This window comes from Schistocerca piceifrons, chromosome 1 (assembly GCF_021461385.2).
Source record: "Schistocerca piceifrons isolate TAMUIC-IGC-003096 chromosome 1, iqSchPice1.1, whole genome shotgun sequence".
In the NCBI taxonomy this organism is placed as follows: domain Eukaryota; kingdom Metazoa; phylum Arthropoda; class Insecta; order Orthoptera; family Acrididae; genus Schistocerca; species Schistocerca piceifrons.
The window spans coordinates 165,141,489-165,160,359 of record NC_060138.1 but is presented as its reverse complement, the minus strand read 5'-3'; the positions used below and the strand labels follow the sequence as shown (position 1 = coordinate 165,160,359).

Here is an 18,871-nt window from a genome sequence, read left to right as displayed (position 1 = left end):
TACTTACGGTTTTGAAAAGTTTTTGCTCTTCCCGCCAAGTGGTGCAAAACTCACAACAGATTTCTGAATCTTCACAAGAAAATTATAATTTAATCAAAATATAATTTAAAAAAAACTCCACAATCATCACATTCTCCACTCGTTTCCGAAGCCAATTAAAGAACAACTTCAGCAGTTCTATCTGTGTGGCTTTACAAATATTACCTTGGAAGTAAGTAAACAACAGCTACAGATACCTCATATTTTATTCCTCTCGATCAATATCTGCGCTTTGCTATAATCCAGTTTGTGACTATTAGCAATCGAGAGTTGACTGAGCGAAGAGTATTGCAACGGCGCTACGAACATCTCTGGTTCTGAAACCCCGAGTCAGATCTGTGGCGTGAATGTTGGGGTCCGCATCTCTGACACTCGGCAACACGTGCGAAGGTAGGTGGGTAAGATTATGCTTCTCACAAGCATGTGTATTAAATGTTTTTTCCTTTTTCTATTGCTTTTCAAGTGTAGAACACCAAATAAATACTGAAAAAATGTGTAACAGTACTACTCCTGCCGATGCTCGTAATTTTGGTTAATTTAAATCGATTAATGCTAGTTCCGCATTTAATTTCTTCGTAGTTTGATTGTTATAGCAAACGACTCCACAACTATTAACTTCGAAAAGTGCATTTTAAAGGAAATAGCGGTACTGAGGCAAATTTTTCGTAGCTTAGAGTGCTACCGAAGAAGTACTGTTTTATGACATATTTGTTAAGGCTATTTAAGGAACGCTGTATTACGATTAAAACCTTCTGATTATCGTTTATAAGAACATATAAACGTTAAACGACACACGTAGTACTTGCGCATGGAGCGCGTGCTATCGATCCGGCGTCCAGCAGACAAGCAGAATGGCAACTTTTGAAGTGAGCGAACAGGAGTGGGAGCGTATTATCCACGAAACGTCCGCAATCATAGAAGTGTCTCAAAAAGACATTCCTGTTTAGTAAGGGTTTCAATAGGACAGTAATATCATAAATGATGACAACAACAAAATACAAAGACGCTAACGTGACACTATCGCATTTAACCTCCGATCAGGGGAAAACGAAAATAAATTTATTCCCAGCGTACGCAGTAAAGCTTGTTTCGTATGCATATCGCTTTAAAACACAGGTTTCCTGTAGCGGATATTGCGGTGCTATTAAGTATTACCTGGTACCGGTGTCATTGCATTAGTGCTCACTTCTGGTAGTAAGGTTAGTCGCTCGTCACATTTCGGTTAACTGTGGAGGTTTCAACAAATCAATTTCTTTGAAAAGTAAGAAAATAAGGCTAGTTAGAGTTTCGTTTTTATTTTCATGTGCGTATTTGTATGAGATACGTTTAATATACTGATATAAAAAATGTACATAGTTATTTAAGTATGAAAACATCGCAACGGCTGAGATATCGCAAACCGACTGAAGTAACTCTCTAGCAAGATATAAACTATATTGTTTTCCTGTAAGCAAATTTACTTTCTAACGACGCCTCTCTCGACATTCTTATTGTGCAAATCGCACACAAAGCGAATTAACATTAACGGAGTATAGACGAATTAACTCTAGCTGAGGGATTATTTTAGGAAATGAGTGCCGTTAAGTGTTGGGTAGCTGGCTGCACTGTGCAGCCAGCACGTGCCGAAGTAAACGTGCTGTTTGATCGATTTACCGATTTCTCCCGACTGAGGACCGGAGCGAATCGCGGCAGTGCGGGAAAAAAAAAAAAAAAACAAAAAACAAACGCTAAGGGGAATTGTAATTTACATACCGCTACTCCCAAGTCTCGGTTGGTGCCATCGGTGGTGTAAACAAATACTTGGCCAAGTGCGAGTGCTGAGCGTTCGTTACAAACTTAGTTCATCCACCGTGGAAATCGAGAATCTCAACGATTTTTGCCCGTTATCGATATCGATACTGGCAAGATGTTGGTCCCGGGAATTCCAAGACCTTTTCTAATTTCTATAATAGTTCCTCAGACTACAAAATGAAGCGAGCAGGAGACTTCAGTTTCCATATGTAGAGAGAGAAGATTTAATAAAACTTTTTGATCTACTTGCTAAAACATGACTACAATTTACTTAGTATGTTTCTATGCAATAATATTCCTCTACTACGTTTTTCACGGATGATGAACGCAATGTACATGCAAATGATAAAATATGTAGTATGCGATATAATCAGCGCTTTTTTTCTAAAAAAAAAAGTTTGAGGGTACTCCGACATTGGATATAATGCAGCGAAAATTACTTATACCTGAAGTGTTGTGACTTGGCAAGACAGCCAAGCCACTACGAGGTGAAGCCGAAAGGCACGCATTTAAGCTCACGCAGGCTGGCGTGAGGTCTGGAACAGGACACGGAAATGAACTAGCAAAAACAGGACGTAGCTGTGAAATACTTAACTTTAATCCATAATTGGTGAACATCGGTCTGACGGTACATGCATCACAAGATAAATAGCAAATGATAATGGCGCCTTGCTAGGTCGTAGCAAATGACGTAGCTGAAGGCTATGCTAACTATCGTCTCGGAAAATGATAGCGTAATTTGTCAGTGAACCATCGCTAGCAAAGTCGGCTGTACAACTGGGGCGAGTGCTAGGACGTCTCTCTAGACCTGCCGTGTGGCCGCGCTCGGTCTGCAATCACTGACAGTGGCGACACGCGGGTCCGACATATACCAACGGACCGCGGCCGATTTAAAGGCTACCACCTAGCAAGTGTGGTATCTGGCGGTGACACTACATGAAGCATGGGATACCACCCGTCTGCTTTTAGCCATGACGTCATCAATATGTCATCAACGTGCATACGCATATCCGTTAGCAAAAAAATGGTTCAAATGGCTCTGAGCACTGTGGGACTTAACAGCTATGGTCATCAGTCCCCTAGAACTTTGAACTTCTTAAACCTAACTAACCTAAGGACATCACACAACACCCAGTCATCACGAGGCACAGAATATCCCTGACCCCACCGGGAATCGAACCCGGGAACTCGGGCGTGGGAAGCGAGAACGCTACCGCACGACCACGACTTTTTTTTTTTTTTGTGGTGGTTCTGAAGTCTGATCAACTTCGTTGATTTTTACTTCTGTAGGGAATGGAAGGGGTAAAAATTTTCTCTTTATTTATTTATTCTTCTTTCAGCTTTAGTTTGGGCACACAGAAGGGTCCTTTAACTCGCTGCTTTTGGTATGTGTTTGAAAACATGTGTGTAGAAGTGCTAAAGGACGATATGTCCTTAAATTATGGAGATTTACGTAGGGATATCATTTACGGAGGCTCAAATACTATCGCCTTCGGTACTTTATATTTGTGGTTGCGTAAGGGTTCTACCGTACCTACTGTGGTGAGTTGTGGTGTACACGACCACGAGCTGCGGACTATCCGTTAGCACTACCATCGCCCACTATTAGCGGGCGAGGGTACTACATGCTTGTCGAACTGGCTGCCAGCGATTCAGTTGTCGAGAACGGTTGACGCAGCTTCGAAATGCTTGAAACAGTCAATGACATCGATTTTCCCACCAAAAACTGCACTGGTGTCAATCGTATTGCAATTACCAACACGAAAAAATGAAATAAAAAATTTACGTCTGTGAAATAAACCCCTGGCACTCGTCCAAATTCTCAATATCGTAAAAAAATTAATTTGTCAACGAAAAAGTTTAGAGGTACGCATCCCCCAGCGTTCCCTCAGAAAAACAGCACTGGATACAATTACAGTTTAACAAGTTTCAGATTTTTATTTGTACTGTGAAATCTTGCTTCTTGCCGAATTTCATGATTCAAGATCAACGGGAAGTAACGCTATATGTTTTGATGAGTGAGTTTGTCAATAACAAAACATGTATCATGAATCACCGAATCTTTTGATTACGCTAACTTAGAAGCTTAAATTTTTTACACCACCAAGAGACCATAGACCTTAGTATGTAACATAAATTTGGACTTGAAACGTCAAGCTTTTCCAAGAAAGAGGGTCTTAATAGACGAACAGACAGACGGATAAATAAATGACAAAAAATGTTATTTTAGTGTCATATAATGTCAGATAAGTAATTTTCGTTTTTTTCCCTTTACTTGTACTGTGAAACCTTGCCTGTTGCCAAATTTCATGATTCTAAGTCATCTGGAGGCACCCTATAGGTTTTGATGAGTGAGTTTTAGAATATTAAACTGTGTGACGTAAATGGCCGTATCTTCTGACTGAACTGACCTAGGAATTTAAAGGTTTTATAGCGCCAAGGGCCTATAGACTATTATATCTGACTTAAATTTGAAGTTGATGTCTATGCGTTCCTGAGAAAAAGGGTTCTTAAAAGTAGGACAGACAGACACAGACAGACGGACAACAAAGCGATTCTATAATGGTTCCGTTTAATTCGAGAATAGGCCTTTTGTGGGAGGTTAATAATATTACGAGAGGTGTAGTCGTGGTACCTAAAGACAAGCTATGCACTCTGTTAATCTAAGCAACTACGGTAGTTTATTCGTATTTGAAATGAAGACTTAAATGAAAATGAAATGCGAGCGGTAGACAGTTCAGAAAGTATCTAGCAAAATTTGGTGCTACTGAAAATTAGATGGATGTGCGAGTAAGTAACGATGACGAACTGAATCGTATCAGAGAGAAAAAAAAGTTTTGCTGCACAACTAGACTAAAAGAAGGTGTAAGTGGCCGGGACGCGTCCTGAGGCATCAAGGAATACCTAATGTGATGATTGAGGTCACTATAGGGGGTAAAAACTGTAGAGGGAGCAAAATACGGTAAGTAAAGCTGTCATAAAACTGGTAACGTTACTGTACGCAGCATGTCGCGTCTGCTCGCCACACTTCCGCCAAGCGATCAGCAGTGTTCATGGATTTGATCTTTAACGCTACATAGACCAAAGCATTTATGTCTTGATTTCGGCATAACTTGGCAACATGAAGATGTTCAAAGAAACGAAACCAGTCATAACACAATAAATGCGTAATAATGCGGCTGAGGTAGTTTTCATTAATCATTACTGGTGAAAACCGCCACAGACCCCCGACAGCTGGCAGCACTGTTGCCAGCTTTCAACGGAACCACACACACGCTGCAGGCGGAAACAATAGTCTCCTATGGAGCTCCGACAACAAAAAGGCATTACAATAGAAACTGCTATACACGTGGTCCTGTTGGATGTGGTAAGCTGTTCTCTTTCATCAACCTTTGAACTCACACAGCCGGTTATAGGGGAATCTACATTATAATGTAGATTCCGAACAACGGCGCCGACTTACATTTTTCACAACACACATTACTAGAGAAGAAAGAAGTAATCGGTGACAGAAAACGGATTAAAATCGCTGTAAGGTAAGTAGCCATGCTGATGCGGAAAGAAGACTAGCGTGGAGAACAGTATCAATCCTGCTTGCGGACTGAAGACCACAACATGGAACGGGAGTGTATGACATAATGCTGCCTTGAGGCACCATTATATGAAAGAGCTATTAAGAATGCGACATTTTTGGTACGATTTGCACAATAACAATTAAGAGAACTGAGACGTAGGCAATAAGTATACTCAGTAATGCTTTATAGACAGGTTTTATCTGAAGTGTTTTGACTGTAGTCGCATTTATTGTGATCTTCTCTTTGCTTGTCCGGTGTTCACGTGCAATTCTTTCTCATTGGAAAGCGGTCATCAACCTAGGCACGTTTTCTTCTCAACGTATTTACTTTATAAAAGTATTCTATTTAGGAAAAAAAAATGTATGCAAGTTATTTCTCAGTAGTTGCACACGAAATTTAATTTTCAGTTGTTTTGTCTTGTGTCTCGACTACTCCTATGATTTTTATAATAACAACACTGCCGTCCGCACGTCTCGTATAAATTTATTCGCTTGGCGCCGGCAGCGCAAATTCGGATTACTTGGCTTGTCGCCGTGCGGGATTAGCCGAGCGGTCTAAGGTGCTGCAGTCTGGGACTGTGCGGCTGGTCCCGACGGAGGTTCGAGTCCCCCCCTCGGGCATAGGTGTGTGTGTTTGTCCTTAGGATAATTTAGGTTAAGTAGTGTGTAAGCTTAGGGACTGATGACCTTAGCAGTTACGTTTGACTTCTGCGGGCTTTAATTTTTCCGGAAATCCTCTATTTTGCGGTATCGTTCCACAAACTCGAATTTTCTTTTCAAGTAACTTCTCTGCAAGTTCTACGCTGTTATAACAATTATCCATGTAGACGCAATGCCACTTTCCGTAAAAAGGTGTGAATAGTTCATCACTGATTTTGCTAAAGGTTGCCCAGCGCCGGGATATATCTTGAATGAGTAAATGTATCCCGTATTCAAATCACACAGTACCCGAATGAGTATGCCATATGATTGTAAACTTTAAAATTTAACTGTCCACGCGAACGGTATCATTCCTTCATCAATTGAAATGTTTTGACTTAGATTAAACGTTTCTTTAAGCTTTATGGAAAAATAATCAATTACAAATTGCATTTTGAAAAGCCGGTCGGCATTATCCGGTTTATGGTTGTTGTCAGAAAAATGTAAAAATGATAATATTTGTCTAAATCGGTTTCGGGACATCGTTTTGTGAAATATCGGTGTGCCTATCAACGGATTCGTTGGAACTATACTGAAGACCCAAAGAAACGGGTGCACCTGCCTAATATCGTGTAGGGCCCACGCGAGCATGCAGAAGAGCCACAACACGACGTGGCATGGACTCGACTAAGCTCTGAAGTAGTGCTAGTGGAAATTGACGCCATGAATCCTGCAGGGCTGTCCATAATTCCATAAGGGTACTAGGAGGTGAATATCTCTTCTGAACAGCACGCTGCATGGCATCCCAGATATGTTCAATAATGTTCATATCTGCGGAGTTTGGTGCCCAGCGGAAGTGTTTAAACCAGAAGAGTGTTGCTGAAGCCACTCTGTAGCAATTCTGGACGTGTGGAGTATTGCATTGTGCTGCTGGAATTGCCCAAATCCGTCGGTATGTTCAATGGACATGGATGGATGCAGGTGATCAAACAGGATGCTTAAGTACGCGTCACGTGTCAGAGTCGTATCTAGACGAATCAGGAATCCAATATCACCCCAACTGCACACGCCCCACACCATTACAGAGCCTCCACGGGCTTGAACAGTCTGTGGATTTATGAGGTTGTCTCCATACCCGTACACGTCCATCCGCTCGATACAATTCGAAACGAGACTCGTCCGACCGGGCAACATGTTTCCGGTCATCAAGAGTCCAATGCCGGTTTTGACGAGCTCACGCAAGGTGTAAAGCTTTGTGCCATGCAGTCATCAAGGGTACACGAGTGGGCCCTTATCGATGATGTTTTGTTGAATGGTTCTCACGCTGAGTCTTGTTGATGACCCAGCATTGAAGTCTGCAGCAATTTGCGGAAGGATTGCACTTCTGTCACGTAGAGCGATTCTCTTCAGTCGTCGTTGGTCTCGTTCTTGCAAGATCCATTTTCGGCCGCAGCAATGTCGGAGATCTGATGTTTTACCGGATTCCTGATATTCACGGTACACTCGTGAAACGGTCGTACAGTAAAATCCCCACTTCACCACTACCTCGGAGATGCTGCGTGCTATCGCTCGTGTACCGATTATAACACCACGTTCAAACTCACTTAAATCTTAATAACCTGCCGTTTTAGCAGCAGTAACCGGTCTAACAATTGCTCCAGACACTTGCTGTCTTATATAGGCGTTGCAGACAGCAACGCCGTATTCTGCCTGTTTGCATATCTCTGTACTTGAATACGGATGCCTATACCATTTTCTTTGGCGCTTCAGTATATATCCGTGCTCGTTTCTGTCTACATGGACGGGCTACTCTCAGAAACTACTGTAGCGATTTTTTGAAACTCGCAGCGGTCTGACGCCACCGCCCCGACGAATACTGAGCGGCCGTGGAAGCTTTTGACTTAGGGTTCCCACTGTTAGGGGTTGCAGTCGGACAATCCGTTCACGCCTTTAGATGGTGTAGTACATCAGCGAGTGGCATGTGCTGCTTAAAACCTATAATTTATATGAAAGAAACGATTTCAGTTACCTAACGTTGTTCTCTGACTTTTATCTTAACCTTACTAAACAAAATTACCGACACCGTACGCCAAACATGTCATTCGGCCGTAAGTATTTAGTGCTACCCGTGCGAAGAAAGAGCGTCTCGTTAGTTTATATATATATATATATATATATATATATATATATATATATATATATTGACAATGACTTGCTATATATATATATATATATATATATATTGACAATGACTTGCCAATCCTTGAACCAATCGCCATTCCTCTGCAAGAAATGCGAAAGTGTTACCGGTGCACGATTTTGTGCGCGAATTGAGCTCTCGTGTATGTCCCATAAATGTTCGATTGGGGTGGGCGGGGAGGGAAGGGGGGCAAATCATTCGCTTGAATTGTCTAGAATGTTCTTCAAAACAATCGCGAATAGTTGTTGTGGCCCAGTGACATAGTTTTTCATTATCCATAAAAATTCCATCACTGTTTGGCAACATGAAGTCCATGAAAGGCTGTAAATTTTCTCCAAGCAGCCGAACATAACCAGCACCCAGTCCTTTCCGCGTGAACACAGCTCACACCATTATGGAGCCACCACCAGCATCGACAGTTTCTTAACAGATGGCTCTGAGGACTATGGGACTTAACATCTGAAGTCATCAGTCCCCTAGAACTTAGAACTAATTAAACCTAACTAACCTAAGGACATCACACTCATCCATGCCCGAGGCAGGATTCGAACCTGCGATCGTAGCGGTCGCGCTGTTTCAGACTGAAGCGCCTAGAACCGCGCGGCCACACCGGCCGGCGCACAGTTTCTTAACAACAACTTGGGTCCATGGCTTCATGGAGTCTGCGCCACACTCTAATCCTACCATCATCTCTAACCAACTGAAATTGGGAGTCATTTGACCATGTTACCGTGTTGCAGGCTATGTCGTGCTGTTAACAAAGGCACTCGCGTCGGTTGTCTGCTGCCATAGCCCATTAACGCCAAATTTCGCCGCGCTGTTCTAACAGATTCGTTCATCATAGGTCCCATGTTGATTTCAATGGTTATTTCACGCAGTGCTACTTGCCTGTTAGCACTGACTGTGCAAACGCCGCTGCTCTCGGCCGTTAAGTGGAGGTCGTCGGTCTGAGTTGTCTGTGAAGAGAAGTAATGCCGGAAAGTTGGTACTCTCGGCACCTTCATGAACTGTGGATTTCGGAATACTGAATTCCCTAACGGTTTCCGATGTCCCATACATCTGGCTCCAACTACCACACCTCATTCAAAATCTGTTTGCCGTCTTGCGGCTATAATCACATAGGAAACCTTTTCACATGAATCAACCGAAAACAGTTGATGGCTCGGCCAATGGACTGCCCTTTTATACCTTGTGTACGCGATACTACCGCCATTTGTATAGGTGTATGCCGCTATCGCATGACTTTTGTCACTTCAGTGTATATTGTGAACAGTGACGGTCCTCGACACCCCTGAAGTTGCTTCAACATACGTGATCCGTATCCAGTTCACCCATTCGTGCACCGGATCCAACGCTCTCTTCAGCAGCTGGGGAAGACGGTTCTCCGGTTACCTTTATGTGGGTTCCTGGCCATGTCGGTATCCCTGGGAACGAAGCTGCAGATGCCGCGGCCAAGGCTGTGGTCCTCCAGCCTCGGACGAGTTCTTGTTGTGTGCCTTCATCTGATTTTAGCAGCGCCATTTGTCAGCGCATTTTATCGCTGTGGCATGCCGATTGGTCTACACTTACTGAAAACAAGCTTCGGGCCTTGAAACGTCTCCCCACGGCTTGGACGACCTCTTCACGCCCTTCTCGGCGGGAGTAGGTCGTTTTGGCCCGGTTACGGATTGGACACTGCCGGTTCAGCCATCGCCATCTGCTGACGGCTGAGCCGGCGCCGTTCTGCCCATGTGGGCAATTGCTGACGGTACGCCACATTTTAACGTCCTGTCCGAATTTTAATACACTGCGCGTTGATCTTGGCCTGCCATGTACTCTGGATGCCATTTTAGCGGATGACCCAGGAGCAGCTGCTCGCGTTCTTCGTTTTATCCACGTGACAAACCTGTCTAAGGACATTTGATTATGCTGTTTTCTTTTAATACCTCACCTGTTAATGTGCCTTTTATAGTGTTGTCCTTTTTAGTTGCTGTTTTAACCTTGTGCCTCGCAGTGCATTCCTAACTTAGTCTGGGCGCTAATGACCACTGTAGTTGTGCGCCCTAAAACCACAAAAAAAAATCAACATACGTGAGTTTCGTCCCATTAAAGAACAGATGTTTGCCGGCCGCTGTGACCGAGCGGTTCTAGGCGCTTCAGTCCGGAACCGCGCGGCTGCTACGGTCGCAGGTTCAAATCCTGCCTCGGGCATTGATGTGTGTGATGTCCGTAGGTAAGTTAGGTTTAAGTAGTTCTAAGTCTAGGGGACTGATGATGTCAGATGTTAAGTCCCATAGTGCTTAGAGCCATTTGAACCATTTTTGAAGAAGACATGTTGTGCTCTATCTGTTCGGAAGTTGTGAACATCTTAAACCTGATAAGATATCCCGTAAGGTTGTAATTTGTTCAGTAAGCGACAGTGCGGAACTGCATAGCATGAGTTTTGAAAGTCAAGGAATACGTCGCCGTCATCTACTAGCTTCTGGGTCTCACAGACGAACTGAGCTTCACAAGATTGCTGTTTGCAGTATCCATGTTGTTATCACAGGGATGATTTGAGTTCTCTAGTATGGTCATAATATACAAATATAAAATGTATTCTATAATTACAGAAAAGATTGACGACTTAGGTATAGGCTCAAAGTTGTGCGTTTTTGTCCGACGATCCTTTTTGGAAACGGTAATTACATGCGGGTGGTTTTTTTGCGTCCCATGGAACACTACATTGCTTTAACGATTAACAAAAAGTTTACGCCTGTTGAAATTACTGTTATAACCAAATATGTCGTTGCTCTGTGATTATTAAATACTGTTGACAAGATTACTACCTTTCGTGACAATTTGTTTAACGGCAAGCAACAAGAAGAGCCTTTCGACAGAACGCCGTTGAGTATTCAATGAGTTTACAGTTGAAATTACTGTTATAACGAAATACGTCGTTGCCCTGTGATTATTCAAAAATGGTTCAAATGTCTCTGAGAACTATGGGACTTAACATCTGAGGTCATCAGTCCCCTAGAACTGAGAACTACGTAAACGTAACTAACCTAAGGACATCACACACATCCATGCCCGAGGCAGGATTCGAACCTGCGATCGTAGCGGTCACGCGCTTCCAGACTGAAGCGCCTAGAACTGCTCGGCCACACCGGCCGGCTCTATGATTAGTAATCACTTGGCAAGGTTACTACCTTTCGACAGAGCACCGTTGATATTTCCTGTTGTTATTAACGTGCGTCGTTGAATCACAATTTGTTTACGGCAATCCACAAGAAAAGCCTTTCGACAGAGCGCCGTTCAGTGCTCACTCAGCGTACAGTTGGAAATACTGTTATTACCAAAAGTTTTACAGCCACTAGTAGTTGTACTCTGGGCTTGTGACTTGGTTGATTATATAGTTTTAGTTTATATATATATATATATATATATATATATATATATATATATATATATATATATATTTTGCTGTTTAAGCCCCTTTTATGTATGTGTATGTTGGGTCGCAGCAGGTCTGGCGACTGATTATTAGCGTTGTCAGCAAGATAACATAGTACTAGTTTTATATATATTGCTGTTTAACCTTCCTTATTTTTAATGTATGTATATGCTGGGTCGCAGCGGGTCTGGCGACTAAGTATCACTGTTGTCAGTAACACCTGCTACTTCTTCCTTCAACGGTTATCTTGTTGTAGTCCTTTATCTATGTCTGTTAATATTTAAAAGGTAAAATAATTCTGGGCATTTAATAGTCTTACCCGCAGCAGGTTTACCTGGTAGCTTACGACCATCAGCTTTAGTATTCTGGGCTTGTTGCTTGGATGATTATATTTTTCTATTTTTATGTACATATGTACTGCTTAAGTATATATATATATATATATATATATATATATATATATATATATATATATATATATATATATATATATATCTGTGTGTGTGTGTGTGTTTCGTCGTAACAGGTCTGAGAATTAACTTATCATTATTGATTATTGAGAATTGTGCCCCGGTTGTTGGTCTGATTGCGTACTGACCATAATTTTTGTATATCTTTTATATACATTCTTCCGACTCAAGGTTTGGGAAGACAAGAAACGTGATCCTGTACCCTGTACCTTGGGCTCGTACTTGGGTTGAGAGAGTTGCCTATTCTGTGGCGCGCCCCTCGCTATCTCTGTTGGAGCCTACTTAACGATAAATCCAGACTTGAGTAGGACCACATCACATGTTTTATGTTGAACCGTTCAGATATAAAGTACATCGCCTTTGCCCTGTTGAACGATTGTAGTTGGTATTCTGTTCTGCTATCACTTTGTCTCGGTATTTGGAAATTCGACGTTCGCGCCATGATTGAAAGAGGAAATCGTAGTGACACAATTTTAGAAGACTGAATTCACGTTTCTGCCTTCCAGTGTCACACTTTGCGTCTGTCCCAGCACTGTCCCTCGGCGACTGAATAGACAGTGCTGATATGTTAACTGACTTTTCATAAGAACATGATCTGAAGGAAAATAGCATTTTTCTTCAGATCGGTAGGCAAGATTTTGCTTTTGCATTCAGTCGACAGTTTATTTTGTAATCGTTCGGCTTTCGTTTGACTTAACTTCTGAGGTCATCAGTCCCCTAGAACTTAGAACTACTTAAACCTAACTAACCTAACAACATCACACACATCCATGCCCGAGGCAGGATTCGAAGCTGTGACCGTCGCGGTCGCGCGGTTCCAGACTGTGGCACCTAGAACCGCTCGGCCACTCCGGCCGGCGTTTGTTAACAATTATTTGACTTAATTTAAATTGTGATTATGCTCTCCTTCATTTCAGAGTAATTTTCTGACACAGCTATTGAAACCAAGCGGCTCTTTCGCTTCCCCCTTCCTGCTCCCGCCACGAAACATTCGTTATATATTATACTGTACGCATTGTAGCAAGTCGTCCCGCTATTTGGGACGTCAAAAGCGATGACTATAGCATCAAAGTGGTGGCTAGGAGGGTAGTAACCTTCAAGCACATTTTGCATCCCTCGCCCCCTTTTCTCCTGCGCCTTAAGGTGGGTCCTCTGCTGTTCTTGATATATATATGACTTGCCATTCTATATTCACGAAGATGCAAAGCTGGTACGTCTTGCCGATGATACAAGTATAGCTATCACACCCGACAGGCAAGAATTAACTGGTGAAATTGTAAACGATGTTTTTCAGAAAATCATTAAGTGGTTCTCTGCAAATGGGCTCTCATTAAACTTTGGCAAAACACAGTATATACAGTTCCACACAGTAAAGGGAATGACACCATTAATAAATATAGACTTCGATCAGAAATCGATAACTAAGGTAGAATATTCAAAATTTCTAGGTGTATGCATTGATGAGGGGTTGAACTGGAAAAACGTTTGAGTTCAGCTACTTATGCTGGGGTCATTGCAAATTTTGGCGATATACATCTGAGTAAATTAGCTCACCACGCCTATTTTCATTCTCTGCTTTCGTATGGCATCATATTCTGGGGTAACTCATCTTTGAGTAAAAGAGTGTTCATTCCACAAAAGCGTGTAATCAGAATAATTGCTGGAGCTCATCCAAGATCATTCTGCAGACACTTATTTAAAGAGCTAGAAATCTTCACTGTAGCCTCACACTATATATATTCACTTATGAAATTTGTTATTAACAATCCGAACGAATTCAAAAGTAATAGCAGTGTACATGGCTACAACACTAGGAGAAAGGATGATCTTCACTACTCAAGGTTAAATCTAACTCTGGCTCAGAAGGGGGTAAATTTTGCTGCCACAAAAGTCTTTGGTCACTTACCTAATAGCATCAAAAGTCTGACAGATAGCCATATAGCATTTAAAAGGAAATTAAAAGAATTTCTTAATGGCAACTCCTTCTACTCACTAGATGAATTTTTAGATATAGTAAGTGGGTAATTTCCCAACCCCCCCCCCCCCCCCAAAAAAAATTGAAATAATGAGTGTCATGCAATATGTTGTCTAATGTAATATATTGTATAGACACTTTTTATTAACCTGACACGTTCCACATCATTACGAAGTGTCGTATTCATGATCTATGGAACAAGTACTTATCTAATTCAATCTAATCTAAACCATATGGTCCAAAATAGAGTTAAAATATTATTCTTAATTAGAGTTATTCTTAATTACAGTTATTTACAAAGGCTACTACAATAATGCATTTTATTAATTTATTATAATGTTATTGAGGTACAAGTTCCTGACACACTGTAATTTTAATTGTAAGTTCCAGTCAGTTCAGTGAACACAATAATGTGATTTCTTACAGTTAACATAATGAACAAATGAGCGTATGGCATTGGTGTCCGGGAGACCCCTCGCGGGGCGGTTCGGCCGCCACTCCACAAGTTCTTTAACGCCATTACGGCGACTTGCGAGTGAATGAGGATGAAATGATGATGAAAGACACACAACACCCTGATGCAGAGAAAATCCCTGACCTCGCCGGGAATCGAACCCGGGACCCCGTGCGCGGGAAGCGATAACACTACCGCAAGACCACGAGCTGTGGACGTTAACATAGTAATAATTGCACAGTGCACATCCCAAATACAATGCCAGATGAACAATGAGGCCTAACCACATTAACGTTCACGTAACATTTCTAGCAATTACATTTTTTGCTGCTGCCAAGCCACTTCACCTTCAGGGCTAACGAAGTAGTTTGCAAAGTCACCTACATCTACGTGATTACTCTGCTATTCACAATAAAGTGCCTGGCAGAGGGTTCAATGAACCACCTACAAGCTGTCACTCTACCGTTCCACTCTTGAACGGCACGCGGGAAAAACGAGCACTGTTCGCAATATTTCCTCCACGGACTAAAAGAGGTGACATGTCCTGCAATCTCTGAATAGTTAACGTATCCTCAAACGACATAATGAGTATAAAACAATCCTTTCTCCAGCCGATCATGTAGCAGTGGATGTACGTGTAATAAACATTTTGTCTTTATTCTTCTCCTCCTCCTCCTCCTCCTCCTTAGAAGTACCAACAAAAGTTCCTCCTCGCTCGAGTCCATTTCACTAATTAATCAGTTAGCAATACCTGCGGTGTCAGACACTGGTGATTCAGGAGTGTTCACCACAATTACCGGTGACCGTCACTGGTGACTGGTACCAGTGTCCCAGTGTGAAACGGGCCTTATGGTCTCTCCTTCCTCTATTTTCCTGGCCTTATCCAGTATCTCGTTTACAGGAGCCCTTGAACCTCAATACAGGATGTCCTACAGGTCTTTTGGCTATAGAGATTTCTCCAAGCATCACCTCGCGTGATAATCTGTCAGGATCCATACAGTGGACATGTCCCAGCCAGTGGAGTCGTCTTTGCTTCAAGATAGCTGAAATACTGTTGCAGTTAGTTTTAGATAGCACTGCTTCGTTGGTCACTCGGTCCTTCCACGTTGCTCTGAGGATGGAGAGCTTTGGAATCGACACAAACAGATGGGAGGCACAGGCTAGCATGAGACCAGAGTGGCGTGATGATATATCATCTGGAATGTCGAAGCATGATGAAGGCTTGTTAGACAGATTAAGGCAGAAAAAGCTTCGTAATGCTACCACTGCTCCTGCCTCAGCAGCCAGATACACTTGTGACAATTATGGCAAGAGATGCCGTGCTGCCATTGGCTTGACAAGTCATATGAAAAAATGCAACCCATAAACACACAGACACTGCAACAATCATCTACCAAGATGTCGTGGCCAATATATATATCTGTCCGTGTCTAATATTATCCCATGGTAAAATGTGTGAACATTATCCCAATGTTTCCGAACCGAGTAACAGAGGTGGGACATGAGTACCAGCTCAGTATACGAGCTGTGTGAGAGAAATAATGCGACTGATTGTTTATATACCAAAGTTTTTATTTTTTTCAAACAACAATACTGTCCCGTTCAAAGTAGTTCATTTCGGCAACTACACACCGGCGTAGTCATCGTTTCCAATCTTGGTAGCAGCGCTGAAAGACTTGAACTTGTGCGGCCCTTAACATGTCGGTCACATTCTTTTCAATGTTCTCCAGAGTCCAAAAATGACGTCCTTTTAGATCATTTTCCAGTTTCGGGGAAAAATTCACAACGACTCATATCATGTAAACACGCGGCCTGTAGGACATGATGAAAATGGCAGTCTGACATGGAGCATTGCCATGATGCAACATCCACTTATCCGCAATATCTGCTCTCACCCGATTCATCCCTTTCCTCAGACTTTCAAGGACAGTTTTGTAAAACACTTGTTTAAGAGTTTGTCCTGGAGGGACAAGAGCATGCATAGGTTCGACGTTTTCGTCGGTTTTTGAAGCTGAATGTCTCCCTCGGCGAGGTTCATCTTCAACGTGTTCTCTGCCTTTCAGAAACGATTTGTGTCAGCAAAAAACTTGTGCTCTTGATAAGGAATGTTCTCCATAGGCCTGTTACACTCGGCGGTTCCCCAAGTTTAATACAAAACTTGATGTCATAACGTTGATCTAAATTCCCTTGTTCCATTTTCGTAAAAACACAACTTCACTGTTGGCGCTGTCAACTTTCACGTGGTGACTGTAAGGAGTTGAAACTCGGCCTGAGCATCTGGAAGGGATGAACATATCAATTTACCCAAGTAGAGCAACACAGCATTCGTGGGCTATCTGCCCGTGGTGTTCCCATCCCTTTTTAGAGGTTTCGCAGTTACCGTGGAACTTCCGACCAAGCAGATTTGCACCTTTGGTTCTCCAACCAGAGCCTTCCCCACTGTTGATTTACGCCAGACCGTGTACGAGGGGCGTTTGAAAAGTCCATTCAAAAATAAAAACTACTTTTTTATTTTTCGACATAGTGTCCTTTTAGATTTATACACTTCGTCCAATGCTGTTCTAATTTGTTGATACCTTCCGAATAATAGGAATTGTCCAAGTCTGCAAAATAGCTAGTAGTTGCTGCAATCACCTCCTCGTTTGAATAAAATCTTTGCCCCGCCAGCCATTTCTTCAGATTGGGGAACAAATAGTAGTCCCAGGAAGCCAAGTCTGGAGAATAGGGGGGATGTGAAACGAGTGGGAATCCTGTTTCCATTAATTTTGGGACGACAACTGCTGAGATGTGTGCTGGTGCATCGTCGTGATGGAAAAGGACATTTTTGTGGTCCAATCGCCGGCGTTTTTCTTGCAACTCGGTTTTCAAACGGTTCAGTAACGATGAATAATATTCACCTGTAATAATTTTACCCTTTTCCAGATAGTCATTGAGGATTATTCCTTGCGAATCCCAAAAGACAGTTGCCATAACCTTCCTGGCTGAAGGAATGGCCCATTGTTTAGATTGTTGGTTGGGTCAGGAGTATAGTAATGTATCCATGTTTCATCTACAGTGACGAAACGACGCTTAAAGTCCTGCGGATTCTTCCTGAACAACTGCAAACCATTCTTGCAACACTTTACACAATTCCATTTTTGGTCAAGCGTGAGCAAACCCGGATCCGATATTGCGCATAGCTTTCTCATGTCCAAATGTTTATGCAAAATATTATGTACCCATTCATTCGAGATGCCCACAGCACTAGCAATTTCATGCACCTTAACCGTTCTCTCATACATCACCATATCATGGATTTTATCAATGATTTCTGGAATCGTAATCTCCACAGGGCGTGCAGAAAGTTCAGCATCACTTGTGGCCATATGGCCACTCCGAAAATTTTGAAACCACTTATAAACTGTTCTAATCGAAGGTGCAGAGTCACCGCAATGTCTATCAAGCTTCTCTTTATTTCCTGAGGCGTTTTCCCTCTCATAAAGTAATGTTTAATCACCACATGAAATTCTTTTTCGTCCATGTCTTGACAATCACTCGACTTCCTTGATTCACGCGAATACCAAACACAAAGAAATAGACCAATACGGCTGAAACTTGGTGTGCGTTCTTTCCAAAGATGCTACTAACTAAACATGACCTCGATACGTGCCGGTGGTGACATCTCTCGGACTTTGCACGGACTTTTCAAACGCCCGTCGTACTTTCGTAGGACTAAATTACATGAGTTCTATACACTGTGAGTGATGGAATTAAACACAACAAAGAGAGGGAAGCCGCGTCTTCTCAAGGATGGTCATCGCTACCAGGTGCACAGAAAATGTGATGAGTATACAAACTGGTTGTGCGTGAATTCCCAACGGAGTAAATACTAGGGCCGTTTAAAACTTGCAAATGGCAGAGTAGTGGCTGAATAGCAACATTCTTGCCCACCTGACGAAGCAGATTTGATGATTAAGAAACGAATGCGTAACTGCAAATAAAGAGTCCACAAAGAAACCGTACTGACTGTTTTCCAAATTTTTTACGTGAAATTTCATGATTTTAAAGATTAAGGTTTAGATTTCGTCTCAAATATGCCAAATTATGAGAGCTCCTGGGCCGCATTGTGTAAAACAAGATGGAAAGCTACTGGGACGATGCAGAACTCTGGCAGCAGTTCGAAGGTTCAACTGAGTGAAAACATTTTGAGATTAACTGAAGGTTATTGTTTTCTGAAAACTGGTGATGGTTCTGTTTCTCGCAAAGCATCCCGGTTGCAATTTTCACTGCAACCAATATCTGTGTCAAAAAATACAAGAGCTGGGTTAAATGGAA

General features: G+C 42.3%; 1 protein-coding gene across 1 annotated transcript in view; it reads left to right on the top strand.

Moving 5' to 3' along the window:
• The first annotated feature begins 379 nt into the window (after positions 1-379).
• LOC124798641 (organic cation transporter protein-like) overlaps positions 380-18,871 on the top strand; it is a 78,606-nt gene continuing 60,114 nt past the window's right edge. The window contains exon 1 of the mRNA XM_047262139.1: positions 380-433. Coding sequence (XP_047118095.1) covers positions 387-433 — 47 coding nt within the window. The 5' untranslated portion in view covers positions 380-386. The remainder of the gene's footprint in view (positions 434-18,871) is intronic.